General features: G+C 38.8%; 1 protein-coding gene across 4 annotated transcripts in view; it reads left to right on the forward strand.

The window, feature by feature from the left end:
* STRBP (spermatid perinuclear RNA binding protein) overlaps nt 1–16,038 on the forward strand; it is a 132,927-nt gene that overhangs the window by 64,193 nt on the left and 52,696 nt on the right. For all 4 annotated transcript variants that reach the window (XM_070430722.1, XM_070430723.1, XM_070430724.1 and 1 more), the window contains exons 2-3: nt 5,041–5,206; nt 10,180–10,400. In XM_070430722.1, the coding sequence (XP_070286823.1) occupies nt 5,204–5,206; nt 10,180–10,400 (224 nt within the window). In that variant the 5' untranslated portion in view covers nt 5,041–5,203. The remainder of the gene's footprint in view (nt 1–5,040; nt 5,207–10,179; nt 10,401–16,038) is intronic.

Below are 16,038 nucleotides of genomic sequence, written 5' to 3' on the forward strand. Positions count from 1 at the left end.
AACTCTCATTCATTGCTGGTGGGAATGCAAACTAGCATAGCCATTTTGGATGAAAGACAGTCTGGAAGTTTCTTACAAAGCTAAACATAGTCTTACCATATGATCCCGTGTTCATGCCCAAATGGGTTGAAAACTTATGTCTACACAAAAACCTGCGCACGAATATTAATAGCAGTTTTATTCATAACTGCCAAAACTTGGAAGCAACAAGATGCCCTTCAGTAGATGAATGGATAAACAAACTGTGGTACATCCAGACAATGGACTATTATTCAGTGATTTCAAAAAGTGACTCGGAGGGATCTTAAATGCATATTGCTAAGTGTAAAAAGCCAATCTGAAAAGACTGCATACTTCAGCTATATGATTTTTGGAAGAGAGAGGGTTGAATAGGTGGAGCACAGGATTTTTTAGGGCCACGAAACTGTTCTGTATGATTCAGTAATGGTGGATACATGTCCTTAAGCATTTGTCAAAACTATATAATGTGTAGCACAAAGCATGAACCCCAAGCAAACTATGGATTTTAGTTGATATTGGATTAACATTGGTCCGTTAATTATAAACTAGAGGCCCATTGCACGAAGAGATTTGTGCAATAGGCCTTCCCTTCCCCTGGCTGCCGGTACCGGTTTTCCTCCAGCACCTGGGACCCAGGCCTTCGCTGCTCCAGCCGGAGCCTTCAGTCTTCACTCTGCCGCTTCGTGCCTACGTATGCAAATTAACTGCCATCTTCGTTGGGTTAATTTGCATACTCTCCTGATTGGCTGTTGAGTGTAGTGGAGGGACGGTCAATTTACATGTTTGTCTATTATTAGGTAAGATGGACCACACGAATGCAAGATATTAATAATAGGGAAAGTGTTTGTGTGGTGGAGAGAAGGGGAACATGGGGTTCTCTCTACTTTGCACTCATTTTTTTCTGTAAACCTGTTCTTAAAAAATGTTTATTAAGAAAACAGTACTTGATAAAGAAATCATACACATGTACACACATGCCTATACATATACATTCAACATGCTGTATAAAGTGCTCTTATTTAACAGGTGGAGCACAGCTAATATTTTTCTAAGGTGTTTTTCAGCTGTTTCTGATGTATAAATAAAATACTTTATTTGATATTTGAGGGGTTTTTTCTCCCCTGAAGCCATTTATTGAGTGTACACTATTTGGCAGATACTTTTATGTATTTTTATGACCAATCTCATTTAGTTTGAAGTAGATACCATTCACCTCACTGCACAGGTGAGAAAGCTCTGGCTCAAAGAAGTGGAGTGGCAAAGCTGGTATAGGCATACCTCAGATATTGCAGATTCAATTCCAAACCACTGCAGTAAAGTGAGTGTCACAATAAAGTGAGTTACAATCTTTGTGCTGATGGAGGATCTTACCTTCAGATTTTTAAAATGGCAACATCTGTGAAGAGCAATAAAGCGAAGTACAGTAAAATGAGGTATGCTTGTACTTGAATCTAGGGATGTCTGACTCCAAAGCCTGTGTGTGCTGTGCAGCTATATGGCCTTTGTAATTACATAGCAATATTTTTTGAAATAGCTAACATTTATCCTCTAACAAGTGTGAGTGTCTTTAGAGCCAAATTATTATTGAAAGGGATTGTCTAGGTTTGAATCTTGGCTCTACTGTATACTTTTGCTTTGTGATTTTAATTAGGTTATATGACCTCTTTATGCTGTAGTTTCCTTGATGTATTAGAGACAGTTGTTGAGATTGTTGTAAGGATTAAATGAGATAATACATGAAAAGCTCTTAGAACAGTGCCTGATACAGAATATGAGTTCCATAAATGTTAGCTATCAGTAGTGGAATAAATAGAGGAAATTGAGACCCAAGTAAATTAAGTGATTTCCTGAGTCATAATTTTCCAAGGTCACAAGAGCTATTAAATAGCAAAGTTTAGTTTTTTTATTTGAAGGTGATAATTTTATCCATTTTAAAAAAGAGAAACTCTTTACTGGGGTGGTGGGGGCCTGCCCTCGGGGATGGGATCGGCGGGAAAAGGAGACATGTAATACTTTAAACAATAAAAAAAAAAAGAGAGAAACTCTTTAAAAATGTGTTGCAGTTTCTTCCCATCTGCTTACAGTCTACCCCTACCGTATATAATTTAACTTTTTTTTCTCAGATTGATACAGTAGGAAAAAAGCATTGGGCTTTATTTAGGTGCTGGACCAGGCTTTATTCCTGATTAGTTGTGTGACCTTAATGTCTCTGATTGTAGTTCATTTGTAAACTGAGGGCAGGTGGAATTGGGCCAGATGATTTCCTAGTTCTTTTTACAGCACCAACAAAATATGATTCTGAGATACACTGCTTTTATCATGAATTCCTGCACTATGCTATATAACACCCTGAGGTTCCCAGAACTTCTTGATGCATGTGTAGGGTGGTTCATCTCTGTGCTAAATGACTGAGGAGTGCCGTACTTTTATATTGGCCATCCACAACCTATCTCAGCGTTTTCTTAGCATTCTTCCTGCTTTTTCTACTGTCAGTCTACTTTCTTGATATGGTTGATTGATTTATTGCCTTTACCTTTTTACAGAGTAGAGCTTGTGTGGACTTTGTTTTCAGTTCTCAATTGAGCACATAGCATTCTTTTTTGGCTGCTGGATTCACAGCTAAGTATTGAGTCCTCTAGCATGGAGTAGGGTTGGGAATAGGAAATGCCAAAGACTCTAAATTGTGTAGTACGATCTTTCTGCAGAAGTTATGATTTTAGTGACAAAAGAATCTTTGAGATGTCTTATCATGGGATCAAGTCTTATCATGGGATCAAGTTTTAGTTTCTTTGTTGTATAAAAGGACCCTGTGAATTGCAGCATGTGCATGTTCCTGCTGTACCTTAAAGTGATATGTATACATAATCAAAGTAAGTTTCATTTGTTAGTTCACTTACATAACCTTTTTGTTTTAGTCAAGCCTCACTAGCTTATTTCTGGTGGGTTTTGTAAACCAGAGTCAGGGAAGTTGATTACAGGATATGAATAGTTTTGCACGTAGGTCACAGCTGAGTATCATCTATAATAATAAAAGCATAATATGCTAATTAGACCGACGTCCTTCTGGACAACTTTCCAGATGAAGCCGGGACTGCGAGGGAAGCCCAGGTCCTGGGTTCCAGAGGGAAGCAGGTGCCGGCAGCTGAGGGAAGGAAGGCCTACTCTTGCACAGATTTTTGTGCATTGGGCCTCTAGTTTGATTATAATCATGGGTCTTTTTTTTTTTTCATTTGTATTTGGGAGAGTTAGATGTCAAACGTGTAACTTTCCTGGTCCGTCCAAATTAAAAAAGGGTATTTTTCTGTAAGGGAGTAATTGGTGGACTATATTAGGAAACTTACAAAAAGAAGAATAAGGGGGGTTCTTTATTTAAAAGAAATTAAAAGATATTGAAATAAAGTCAAAGCTATTTCTTTGTGAGTTTATGTATTATGTGGTATGTAAGTTACTCCTGATATCTACATAGTTAAAGCATGTGTTCTATTCTGATAGTCACTCTCTAGCTTTTTGTGTGTTTTTTTAAGTATCTGGCTTATAATATATAAGCATTTCATCAGTGCTCAGAAGAGTTAATTTTTACACTGTGTGGAATAAAATCTCCTAAAGGTGAAACAAAGGGATGATGAGGCCTCTGGGCAGAAATATACAGTGGGATCCTGGCTAGATTCATCCATGGGTAATGAAGACAGGATTTAGCAGATATTCAGGAGTCTCATATATCAGTGCATAATAGGGTGAGGGGGAAGTAGAATTTCTCAGGAGTACAGAGCCAAAAAAAAAAATTCCAAATTTTTGGCCTAAACATGATTAAAGGAAAAACATTGTGCCAACATATGCTGCCTATCTCATCCTCCTATATAATAAAGAGATAATATGCAAATCGACCATCATACCCTCACAAGATGGCTGCCTATGACCAGGCCAATAGGGGGGTTAGTGAGGGACGACCAAATGACTGAACAAGCAGACTATGTGGGGTGCCCAGGCCGGCGGGTGGGGGCTGGGGGGGGGGGGCGTGAGGAGCAACCAGGTCAGTGGGGGGGGGGGGGTGCAGTTGGGGGCAACCAGGCTGGCAGGGGAGGCAGTGAGGGGCGACCAGGCCGGCGAGGGGGGGGGGGCAGTTGGGGGTGACCAGGCTGGCCGGGGGGTCAGTTAGGGGCGACCAGGCAGGCAGGCAGGTGAGCAATTTGGAGCCAGCATTCCAGGATTGTGAGAGGGATGTCCGACTGCCAGTTTAGGCCCAATCCCGGCAGTTGGGCATCCCCCTAGGGGTTCCGGATTGGAGAGGGTGCAGGCTCGGCTGAGGGGACCCCCCAAACACACACACACCAGGGGCCTCTAGTGGTTCTATCAAATTGAAAAGGCTCATGGTTACAATTGGTGGTGGTATATTTTCAGGTGTCTTATCTACTTTTTGGATAGGTCTGATTAATGCCAGTGTCCAATAGAAAAATCTCAAGGTTAATTGCAACATTGTTGCCAACAATAGTACTCATTACTTATTTTAGGTGGTGGTACTATGTTTGTTAATATCTTTATCTCATTGAGAGCAAATCAGCTAGCTGCCAGCCACATTGTGACTACCAGGAAGGGGTTGCTTTTCTGGCCATATCACTTAGACCAGTGGTCGGCAAACTGCGGCTCTCGAGCCACATGCGGCTCTTTGGCCCCTTGAGTGTGGCTCTTCCACAAAATACCACGTGCAGGTGTGCACGTACAGTGCGATTAAAACTTCGTGGCCCATGTACAGAAGTCGGTATTTTGTGGAAGAGTCACACTCAAGGAGCCAAAGAGCCGCATGTGGCTCACGAGCCGCAGTTTGCCAACCACTGACTTAGATTCACTTTTTCATGGGCCCAGGCCTTCAAAGCCTGTTTTAGCTTTTTGTTTGAAATGAGGTAGTTGCTGTTGTAAAGATTGTTCCTTTTGGTCAATAACATGCTTATAGGCTCCACACTTAGATATGAAACTGATAGTAAATAAGCGTTTTTGAGAAGTTGGTTTTATTTTCTCTTGCAGGTGTAATTCAGAGAGCAGTCTTCAAACCTTTGCCGTATTGACTCTGAGTTGTCAGGGGACTCAGGCTTATGAGGAGGTACTGTCACATAAAACAGTGTCTGGTGAAGACAACAAGAAAGAGGGGAAAGGATCGGAAAAAGAAGCTAAAACACTGTAGGAAACCATGGTAGGTTATTATTTATGTCTCTTAAGTTACAAAAGATGCCAATAGTTTAAAATTGCAAGTGTTAACAGGAGGGTAAGTGAAAAACAATGGTGTTAATTTTTGGCTCTAGTGCATCAGATAAAGAAGGCACTCTACCATTTAGGCAAAGAAATGAGTTCAGATTTATTATGAGCCCTTTAAACCACAAGATGGAGCCCCATGAGCCTGCAGACCATAAATTATTAAGTACAAAGGAGGGAATGTTCATAAATAATATTTTCTAATAAAACTGGCATCAGCAAATATACCAATGGCTGATGTGACCTTGAACTTGAAGTTGTGTAATTTTCTTTGAATTCAGTTGTTTTACCCCATGGAAATAAAAAAAAAAATTTGTGTATAAAATGTGTATTTAACTTGAAAAGCCACCTTTTCCCACATGCTTTTAAAATGTTAAGGTCAAGTGTTAACTGTATTGGGGACACTGAACTGAATATCAAGGAAATCTTGTTTTCTGTGGAAAGTTCATTCTTTTGAATTTGAGATGTTAGATGAGGTCATAACCTCTGGTGCCTAGTTTTTTAATTGGCAAAATGTGTTGGATTATTTCTGCCTAGTATTTTGTTTCAGGAGAATGTGTGAATTTTTTCCCTTTAGTATATAACTGAAAAAAGGTTTAAAAAAGATAAGTGGGGAAAAAACACCAAAATATTAATCATCAGTATGTTTGAAATACATTGTTTAGTAAATCTGATAGTGTTTCTTTAAGTGTTGTTTGATTTTTTAAAAAGTTGTAGGAATTATAACTTAGTTGAATTGCTCTTTAGAGAAGAAATTCTAATATTTTAGTTCTGGATGGTGGGGAATATGTTGATTTGGGATTTTCTCTGTCCTGAGTTTTATGGTGATATGTAAAAAATGACACTGACTTGTGTTTCCTCCCATGTGAATTATTCAACACTTCAGCTCATTTATCTATTATGGTCTTGATATTCTTACAGTTTAAAGAAATGCTTTATATATATATTACTAGAGTCCTGGTGCACAAAATTTGTGTACGGGGGTGGGGTTCCCCTCAACCCAGCCTGCACCCTCTCCAATCTGGCATCCCTCTCACAATCCTGGACCACTGGCTCCTAACTGCTTACCTGCCTGCCTGCCTGATTGCCCCTAACTGTCGTCCCCCCCCTCCCCCCCCCTCCGCCAGCCTCATCACTTCTAACCATCAGTGCCTGACAGCCTGATTGCCCCTCACTGTCCCTCCTGCTTGGCCTGGTCACCCTTAAATGCCCCCCTGCCAACCTGATCACCCCTAACTGCCTCTGCCTGCCAGCCTGATCTCCCCCAACTGCCGCCCCCCCCCCCCCCCCCCCCAGCCTGGTTGCCCCCAACTGTCTCCCCTGCCAGCCTGGTCGCCCCACACAGCCTGCTGCTTGGTTGTTTGGTTGTCCCTCACTAACCCCCTGCCAGCCTGGTCGCCCCACGCAGCCTGTTCGCCTGTTCGGTTGTCCGTTTGATTGCGATAGTTGCTTAGGCTTTTATATAGATAGATTGGTCCTAGTTTATGAAAATTTCTTTTCTAGTTTATTTTAAATTTAGCTTTGATTTTCTGGTGTAGAAATTTGTGTTTTTATGTAATTTAATTGGTTGGTAGGTCGTTTTCAATTTCTTCTCTTGTTATATCTCAGATTTTAATGAGAACTTTCTATTTCTGCATAGTTCTTTCAATTTAATTTTTTAATACTTTAAAAATCTATTGGAGTTTATTTGGATAAATAAGATCACCCTCCAATATTTTTTTTTGTCATATTGTTGAACTCTTTCTTTCACCATTGTTTTATGATGTTTGCCCTATTACGTCCTGTTGGCTCTTGGACTTAACATGGGCAGTCTGTGTTATTTTTGAGAGAGACACCAAGGGCTTGTATTACATAGCAATCTAATTCTACTATGGTGAGGCCAGTGTGTAGGACTGAGAAATCTAAGTAATTTAGTAAATCATCATAAAACTAAATGATGGAGAAAATCCAAAGTTGGTGTTTTTTTTTTTCCTATCATCCAGAACAAAAATATATTTTTTTAAAAATTCTTTATTAGTTAAGGTATTACAAATGTGTCCTGATCCCCCCCATTAACCCCTCCCCACCACCACCACCACCACCACCACCACCACCACCACCACCACCACCACCACTCATGTTCTCATCCCCATGTTGTCCATGTCCATTAGTTTGGCTTATATGCATGCATACAAGTGCTTTGGTTGATCTCTTCCCCTTACCCCCTCCCTCCCCTACTTTCCCTCTGGGGAGTGATAGTCTGATCGCTGTTTCTCTATCTTTGGATCTGTCCCTGTTTATCAGTCTATATTGTTCTCTATAATCCACAAATGAGTGAGATCATGTGGTATTTATCTTTCTCTGACTGGCTTATTTCACTTAGCATAATGCTCTCCAGTTCCATCCCTGCTGTTGCAAAAGGCAAGAATTCCTTCTTTTTTACCGCGGGGTAGTATTCCATTGTGTAGATGTGCCACAGTTTTCTAATCCACTCATCTGCTGATGGGCACTTAGGCTGTTTCCAAATCTTAGCTATGGTGAATTGTGCTGCTATGAACATAGGGGTGCATATATCCTTTCTGATTGGTGTTTCTGGTTTCTTGGGATATATTCCTAGAAGTGGGATCACTGGGTCAAATGGGAGTTCCATTTTTAGTTTTTTGAGGAAACTCCATACCGTTCTCCACAGTGGCTGCACCAGTCTGCATTCCCACCAGCAGTGTGCGAGTGTTCCTTTTTCTCCACATCCTCTCCAACACTTGTTGTTTGTTGATTTGTTGATGATAGCCATTCTGACAGGTGTGAGATGATAACGCATTGTCGTTTTGATTTGCATCTCTCGTATCATTAGTGACTTTGAGCATGTTTTCATATGTCTTTCGGCCTTCTGTATGTCCTCTTTCGAAGTGTCTATCTAGGTCCCTTGCCCATTTTTTGATTGGATTGTTTATCTTCCTATTGTTAAGTTTCATGAGATCCCTGTAAATGTTGGAGATTAAACCCTTATCAGTGATATCATTGGCAAATATGTTCTCCCATGCAGTGGGTCTTCTTGTTGTTTTGTTGATGGTTTCCTTTGCTGTGCAAAAGCTTTTTATTTTGATGTAGTCCCATTTGTTTATTTTCTCTTTAGTTTCCATTGCCCTAGGAGCATTATCAGAGAAGAAATTCCTTCGGCATATGTTTGCGATTTCACTGCCTGTGGATTCCTCTAGTATTTTTATGGTTTTAGAACAAAAATATTTTAATAGGATTTCTTCTCTAAAGAGCAACTCAACTAAATTATAATCCCTAGAACAACCTAGCATTTTCTAATTCGTTATATGGCTCTTTTGGGATATATGAGTAAATCTCATGAAGTGATTAAAAAGTTTGTGGCAAAAGAAACTCTAGTTGGAGACTGGTTGTGGACTTTGAGTAAGAAAGACATCTAGATAAGATTTTTTTATCTAGAACAAAGAAAGCTTCTGTGATTGCTTTTAGTCCTTTTTAAATTTGATAGCAGGGTTTCAAAGGATTACTGACTTTTTTAGTTATAGTTGCTGCATTTTATAGGAAATAATTATACTGTAGTATTTTAATAGATTAATTTGTTCAAATTAATAGATTTTTAAAATATTGATATAAAAACAAAGCAAAGAACACTGACAAAATTGTGAATCTTTTATTTTGAGGCAAAGACTTTAAAGCAAATATTTGCCACCTACTAGTGCATAATTTTGTGTAAGTAAAGACACTGTAGCCATCCTTAAAAAAAAAAAAAAAAAAAGAATACTTTTGGCTTTATGAAAACTCAGCAAGTTATCCTGGTTCATTTTGCTTTGCATTGGTACAAGTGTCTTCATGGTATTTGTAAATTTGGAAATATTCAAGGTTTTTGATATGTGACTTATGAGTGTGAAGGATCTACTCTATTATATTCTCATGAAATTCATCCTATTTCTAGGCTTTAATCAGTATCACTGATTTCTGGACCAGTCATTTTAATTATTGCTTTTTAAGTTTTTGATATTTTGTTTTAGCACAATGGCACCACCCATCTATTTTTGTAGAATATTTCTTACTTTCATTGATTTTTCTTTTTCCCTCCTCAAAAGAGCTATAAAATTATGTTCAGTATTAATACACTATCCTTAGGGTATTTTGATTGAGAATGTAATACATATGTAAATTAGTTTGGGAAGTTGATTTCTTTAGCAATATAAGGTGGGGCAAAAGTAGGTTTACAACTGTTCATATGGAAAATAATACAATAATTAATAAATAACAATTCAAGAATAATTTCTGTTTCATGTACTGACAATTGTAAACCTACTTTGCCCCACCCTGTATGTATTTTTCTTGTTCTGGAATTTGGAATGTCCCCTGCCACTCTTTTTTAAGAATTAAAGCCTTGCACCAATGTTTTAAATGACAAACAGTAAATAGTATTCTAGTGTGTCTATAGTTCATACATAATGGTGTATTTTGTATTATTACTGTATTATAAAATCTCAGTTTTTCAAGGTGCAGAAATCTCCAGCAGTTTGGAAAGGAGAGACTGGGTATCATGAGTCATCATCATGCATTTCCTGCATTTTCAGATACTCTCTTGAAGCTAGGAAGTGTCTGTTTTTAGCAGATAATGTGTGATATGGGTGACTTTTTCTGAAGTGGTATTCAAAACACAGATTCAGCTAAAAGGTAGCATATACATCTTACCAAGTGTGACCTGGGTGAACTGTACCAAACACGAATGAAAGATCTCTAATTTTTTGGTGTGTTCAGTAGAATGGGTTTTCCTTCTTATTCCTGAGCAATTTTTTACTTTCTCAGATTAACTATTTCACAATGGTTTGATAAGTAATGCTATGACTTGACTTAAATATATTTGTCTTCTTTTTCAGGTAACATTTTTTTAAATTGAGGTAATTGTTTTCTTTCTCCTTCTGACAGAGATCTATTAGATCTTTTGCCAATGATGATCGCCATGTTATGGTGAAACATTCAACAATCTATCCATCTCCAGAGGAACTTGAAGCTGTTCAGAATATGGTGTCTACTGTTGAATGTGCTCTTAAACATGTCTCAGATTGGCTGGATGAAACAAACAAAGGCACAAAAACAGAGGGGGAGACAGAAGTGAAGAAGGATGAAGCCACAGACACCTATTCCAAGTGAGTGTGGCCTAACCTTTGCGGCACTTTGCTGTAGTGCCCAGAAAAGCCCAGGGTCCGATTCCACTGGGTTACGTTTGGCATATGGTGTCCTTTGTGTTTTCTTATTTATATGATTGTAAATAAGGAAGTAAGTATTTGTGGAATTTTTCTGAGTTAAATTTGAAAGGAAAGCAAGAAAGGAGGAGTGATTAGACCAGAAAAAGAGGGACCTGTGCAGGATGCCTTTTGAGAGTGCACCAAGCCCTTTAAAATCTCTTTTTGGAGGTTATGATATGTCATCTTTTTCATGTTTTGATTCAGCCTCCTAAATTCAGACATAAATTGTAGTGTTTTTTGTTTCTGGGGAAATCATAAAATGTGATATTTGTCAGATATTTTAAAATCCTGGTAGAGAAGAAAGATGCAGGAAAATGTATTTAAAGGTATTTTTAACTGTATCTACCATGTTGATTCCCAGTGTTTTCCATATAGTAAATGCTCACTGGATATTTGTAAAATGCAAGACCTACCAGGACCCAGACCCTTCAACAATTATAGCAGAGTGCTGTAATTGTTGAAGTGCTGTAAATATAGTAAGAGATTAGTGAGATGAAGCTGATAACTGGAGTCAGATCATGGCATTTTTATGCCATATAAAAGCTTAGAGTTATTGTTTGGAGCATTATTATGACTGAAATAAGTGTATGATTGACTTTGAAAGATGAAGCTAATTTAACTACTGTATTAACTGGGATTAAGACATTACTTTGGCTAAAACTTGTAAATTGAGCATAGAGGTTATAGAATTTTTTTCCAGCTTTAATTCTGAATCAATGTGATAAGTAGATAACAGTGGGAAAGTATTGATAAATTGAAAGATAGTGTAACCTTTTCATTTTCAGATCAAAGATAATTAGTATCATTTTTCAGTTGAACATAATTCCTTGACTTTGTTAACGGTTTACAGGTAATATGTACATCGTATCTAGTTGTAATCTTGGCAGCAATTCAGTTTTTCTCACATATGATGGCTTTAAAAAAGTCACTCTAATTTGGGGTTCATGTTAACCTACAATAATGAAAGTATAATATGCTAATTAGACCAGACGTCCTTCCGGATGTCCTACCGTCCTTCCAGATGAAGTCGGGGCTGCGAGGGAAGCCTGGGTCCCAGGTGCCTGCTGGTGGCTGTAGGGAAGCCCAGGTCCCAGGTGCCAGAGGGAAGCTGGTGCCTGCAGCCGGGGGAAGGAAGACCTACTCTTGCACAAATTTTGTGCATCGGGCCTCTAGTCAGTAATATTATCTAACAATCTAGTTCTGTATATCCCAGTCCCTGTTCAAGTTAAATTCTCATGCACTTCATATTTGCATTGTACTTTGGAATGTGTTATGCCCTTTTAAACTTTTTTAAAATTGCAAAATATATAAGATAAAACTCACCATATTTACCACTTTTAAGTGGTTTCCTTTTTTAGTGGAGTTCATGCCTTCTTAATACATCTTCAGTTTGTTCTCATGGCTGGGTAGACTTTTGGAAAGTGTTCTAGTAAACTTTTGCTTACCTGGATTAGGTCACTGTGTTTTAAAGGGATGTGTTTAATGTTTTTTTTTTTTTTTTTTTTTTTTTTTTTTTTAAAATATATTTTATTGATTTTTTACAGAGAGGAAGAGAGAGAGATAGAGAGTTAGAAACATCGATGAGAGAGAAACATCGATCAGCTGCCTCCTGCACATCTCCTACTGGGGATGTGCCCGCAACCCAGGTACATGCCCTTGACCGGAATCGAACCTGGGACCTTTCAGTCCGCAGGCTGACGCTCTATCCACTGAGCCAAACCGGTTTCGGCTGTTTAATGTTTTTATTGATTTTAGAGAAGAAGGGAGAGGGATAGAGAGATAGAAACATAGATGAGAGACATTGATCAGCTGTCTACAGGGGATCAAGCCCACACCCGGCCATATGCCCTAACCAGGACTCGAACAAGGGACCTCTTGGCTCATGGGTAGATGCTCAACCACTGAGCCACACCAGCTGGACTGTTTTAAAGGTTTTTAAAAGATATGTGCTCCACATGTGCTTCATTTGGATTTTTAAATATAGCTCCCTATGTTGATGCTCTAGATTATAAATTCTTTCCATTTTGTGGACTAGTCACAGGTTGAGCATTTGTCTGGGGTTCTTCCCACATGGTAGAACCCCAGTTGTGCAGAATGATTGTGTCCTTATTTTGTATCAATCAGAGGCAGACACGTCTCCCAAGAGCAAAGGTGTGTTTGATAATAGATGTGTATTGTGCTCCTGTTATATGTTAGGTATCACTACACAGGGCACAAGATGGGTGAGGGCTAGCTGATGGTTATTAAGAGCCTTCTCTTGTCTGGCAGTTTTTATTTTACCTTTTTACAAACTGACTCAAAGTCAAATTGCACAAGATCCCACTATTTGTATTATTAGGAATATTAGGATTCTGTTCTTCAGCAATTCCCTGCATTTGGGTTGCTTGCTTTACAATACCTCCTATATTCAAGTTCATTATTAACTTCAGGACTGAATTAGGACTTAGTTTTTCTGCTCAGTCATGCTGTCTTCTACGTGAGAAGACCAAATATATCATAATTATGATATAGCATTTAATAAGTGAACTAATGATGGGTAGTTAACAATAGCTACCATTGTATTGCATGCCAGTTACTGTACCAGATTATTTTCCACATTGTCGTAAACCTGCTAGTCTCTGTTATTATTATACTCCTCTGCCACCATTTCATTAATGATATTTTCACTGTTTCAGATTTGCTTACTAAAAACAAGTGACTCGGTATTGTTATCAAACTTTAACTTGCTTAACGTCACTGAATGAGTGTGTGTGGTGCTGCCAGGATTCGTACTTAAGTCTGTTGGACTCCAGATCCAGTCTTCTTAGCATCTTTGCTTCCATTTCCTGTGACTAAATGTGAAAGTACAGAGCAGGGAGAGATTATGTGCTGGTTCTGGGGATCAGAAAAAAACTTTGTGAAGGAAGTAGCATGCAGTAGGTTTAGAAGATGGGTGGGGATTTGGCACAGGTAGTGAAAGTGGAAGAAAAAATAAATCTCAGCAAAGATGTAGGTATGAGCACCCAGCTGGTGTGGCTTAGTAGTTGAGCATTGACCTATGAACCAAGAGGTCACGGTTCAAATCCTGGTCAGGACACATACCCGGGTTGCAGGCTCAATCCCTAGTAGGGTGTGTGCAGGAAGTGGTCCATCAGTGATTCTCTCGCATAATTGCTGTTTTTATCTCTCTCCATCTTCCTCTCTGAAATCAATAAAAATATATTTTAAAATAAAGATCTAGGTATGAGAAAGTGTAGGGACTGTTGAAGGATTAATAGTTATTATTTATTGAGCTATTAATATATTCCAGGCTCATTAATTACATTAAATTAAATATTTTCAGTACTGGTCTGAGAGGAAGGTATTATTTCCTTTTTACAAATGAGAAAGTAAGCTCAAAAAGTCAAGTAACTTGTAATTTGTCCAGTGTTACAAAGTAAGTAGCAGAGCCAGGATTCGAACCAGGTATTTATATGGTTTTTTAAATTGCCTCTCAATATGCTGTCAGAGTGTTCAGTGGGACACCAGGAAAGTAACAGGGAGAGTGCCATCATCCGTGCAGTGCTTTTGGAAATTTATTCTGGTTGCAGGATACAGTGTAGATTGGAGATGGCAGAGGTTAATCAATCAGGGTAATGAAAGGTTATTGAGATAGTATAGGGGAAAGATAGTAAGAGCCTGAAAAGAAACTAGTTTGAAGGCAATGGTTTGAGAGAGAATTTACAAACTATTATTAGATTTGGGAGAATGAATATGAGAGGACAGGGAGACAAAAAAAAAATCAAAGATGACTGATTATTCTTTTTTTTCTTTTCTTTAAATCCTTACCCAAGGATATGTTTTTTAAATTAATTTAGATGAAGGGGAGGGGAGGGGAAGGGCAGGGGGGAGGGGGGAAGGAGAGAAGGAGAGAGGGAGAGAGGGAGGGAAGGAAACACCAGTGTGAAAGAGAAACATCTGTTAGTTGCTTCTTGTACTTACTCCGACCAGGTCTAGAACCTGCAACCTAGGAATGTGCCTGAACAGCTATCAAACCTACAACCTTTGGACAACACTCCAACCAACTGAGCCGCCTGGCCAGGGCCTGACCTTTTTTTGTTGTCATTAATCCTCCCTCAAGGATATTTTTTCCATTGATTTTTCAGAGAGAGTGGAAGGAAGCATGGGTGGTGGTGGCGGGGGCGGGGGGGGGCGGGGTGTGGAGAAAAAAATCAATGTATGGATTTGAGAGTCTCATTGATTGTTGCCTCCCATATGAGTCCCGACTGATCAGGGCCAGGGATTGAACCTGCAACCCAGGTACGTACCCTTGACTGGAATCAAACCTGTGACCATTCAGTACATAGGCTGACACTCTAACCACTGACCTACACCGTTCAGGGCCTGACTGTTACTAATATTAAGTAATTCCCTACACTTGGGTCACTTGCTTTAAAATGCTTTTTATTTTATTTTTTTCTATACTTGCCACCCTTAAAGTTTCTTTGTGGGTTTTTTTATTGATTTACTATTTATGAATTTCTGAGGTGTGCCAGGCACTGAACCAGTGACTGGATTATTTATAATTTACTGTCTTGTTTCAATGATCACAATGTGTTTCCTTTCTCCTTTTCCCAGTTCATTCTGTACTCTGCTGACTTTTGCCCAACTCTGCTGATTCTTTGCCTCTAGCTAGAATGACTTTTTAACCAAATCAAGACTGGGCTGAAGTCAGACTTTCAGGTTGCTTTGCTTAACCTTTTAAATTTTGACCTCTCCTTTTTCTGTACTTGGGATGCAACTATAATAATGTAAAAAACCCTGAGTGTTGTGATAAACCAACTTGAGTTTGAATCCAGGCTTTGCCATTTTACTCTCACTGTGAACCTGAACAATTAATCAGCTTGTCTGAGATTCACAATTTTTTGTTTTTCAAATGCAGGCTTGTTTGAGGTATAAAGGAGAATTGTGACATGCAGTTTGTTCTCAGTTGTTACTTTCTCTTCCCCCTTTTAAGCAGGTTACTGCTTTGTACTTACACAGTGTGAGCCTCAGGAGCAGGAGTGATTGGATCTCCTTTTAGTATGTTTTCCACACTCAAACGTGTGCTTACTTGTTGAATGACTGGCTCAGCTTAGTTATAGTTTCACGTGTGATTAAGGAAAATGAACCCATAAAAAACTTAAAATCAAGGATAGTTGCTAACATTATTCTTTGCACCACTCACAACTTGATGTTCTTTGAGTATTTGTTCTTTTATTTACTACTGGATTCAAAATGCATATCCTGGTAAATTATCTTTGGTCTGTTTTTTCCTCAGCTCTTTGCTTTTATCACATTAAACTGCTTTCTCCATAAACTTGTGGATTCCTAGAATGATACAACTTGAAGGGATGAGCTAAGACTCATCTAGCCGATAGCCATTTGACACTTGTGGATACTGAACCAGCAGGCATCACTAGGAGTAGAGCTCTGGACTTTTAGATTTCCAGCCTGATGCTTTCTCAGTATACCATGGTGCTCATGTTCTCACAAATTCTTTAATTACCAATAAAAAGATAATAAGAATTTTTTAATTTGA

Source organism: Myotis yumanensis, unplaced genomic scaffold (genome assembly GCF_028538775.1).
Source record: "Myotis yumanensis isolate MYYU_CA2020_CCGP unplaced genomic scaffold, mMyoYum1.0.hap1 SCAF_12, whole genome shotgun sequence".
Lineage (NCBI taxonomy): Eukaryota > Metazoa > Chordata > Mammalia > Chiroptera > Vespertilionidae > Myotis > Myotis yumanensis.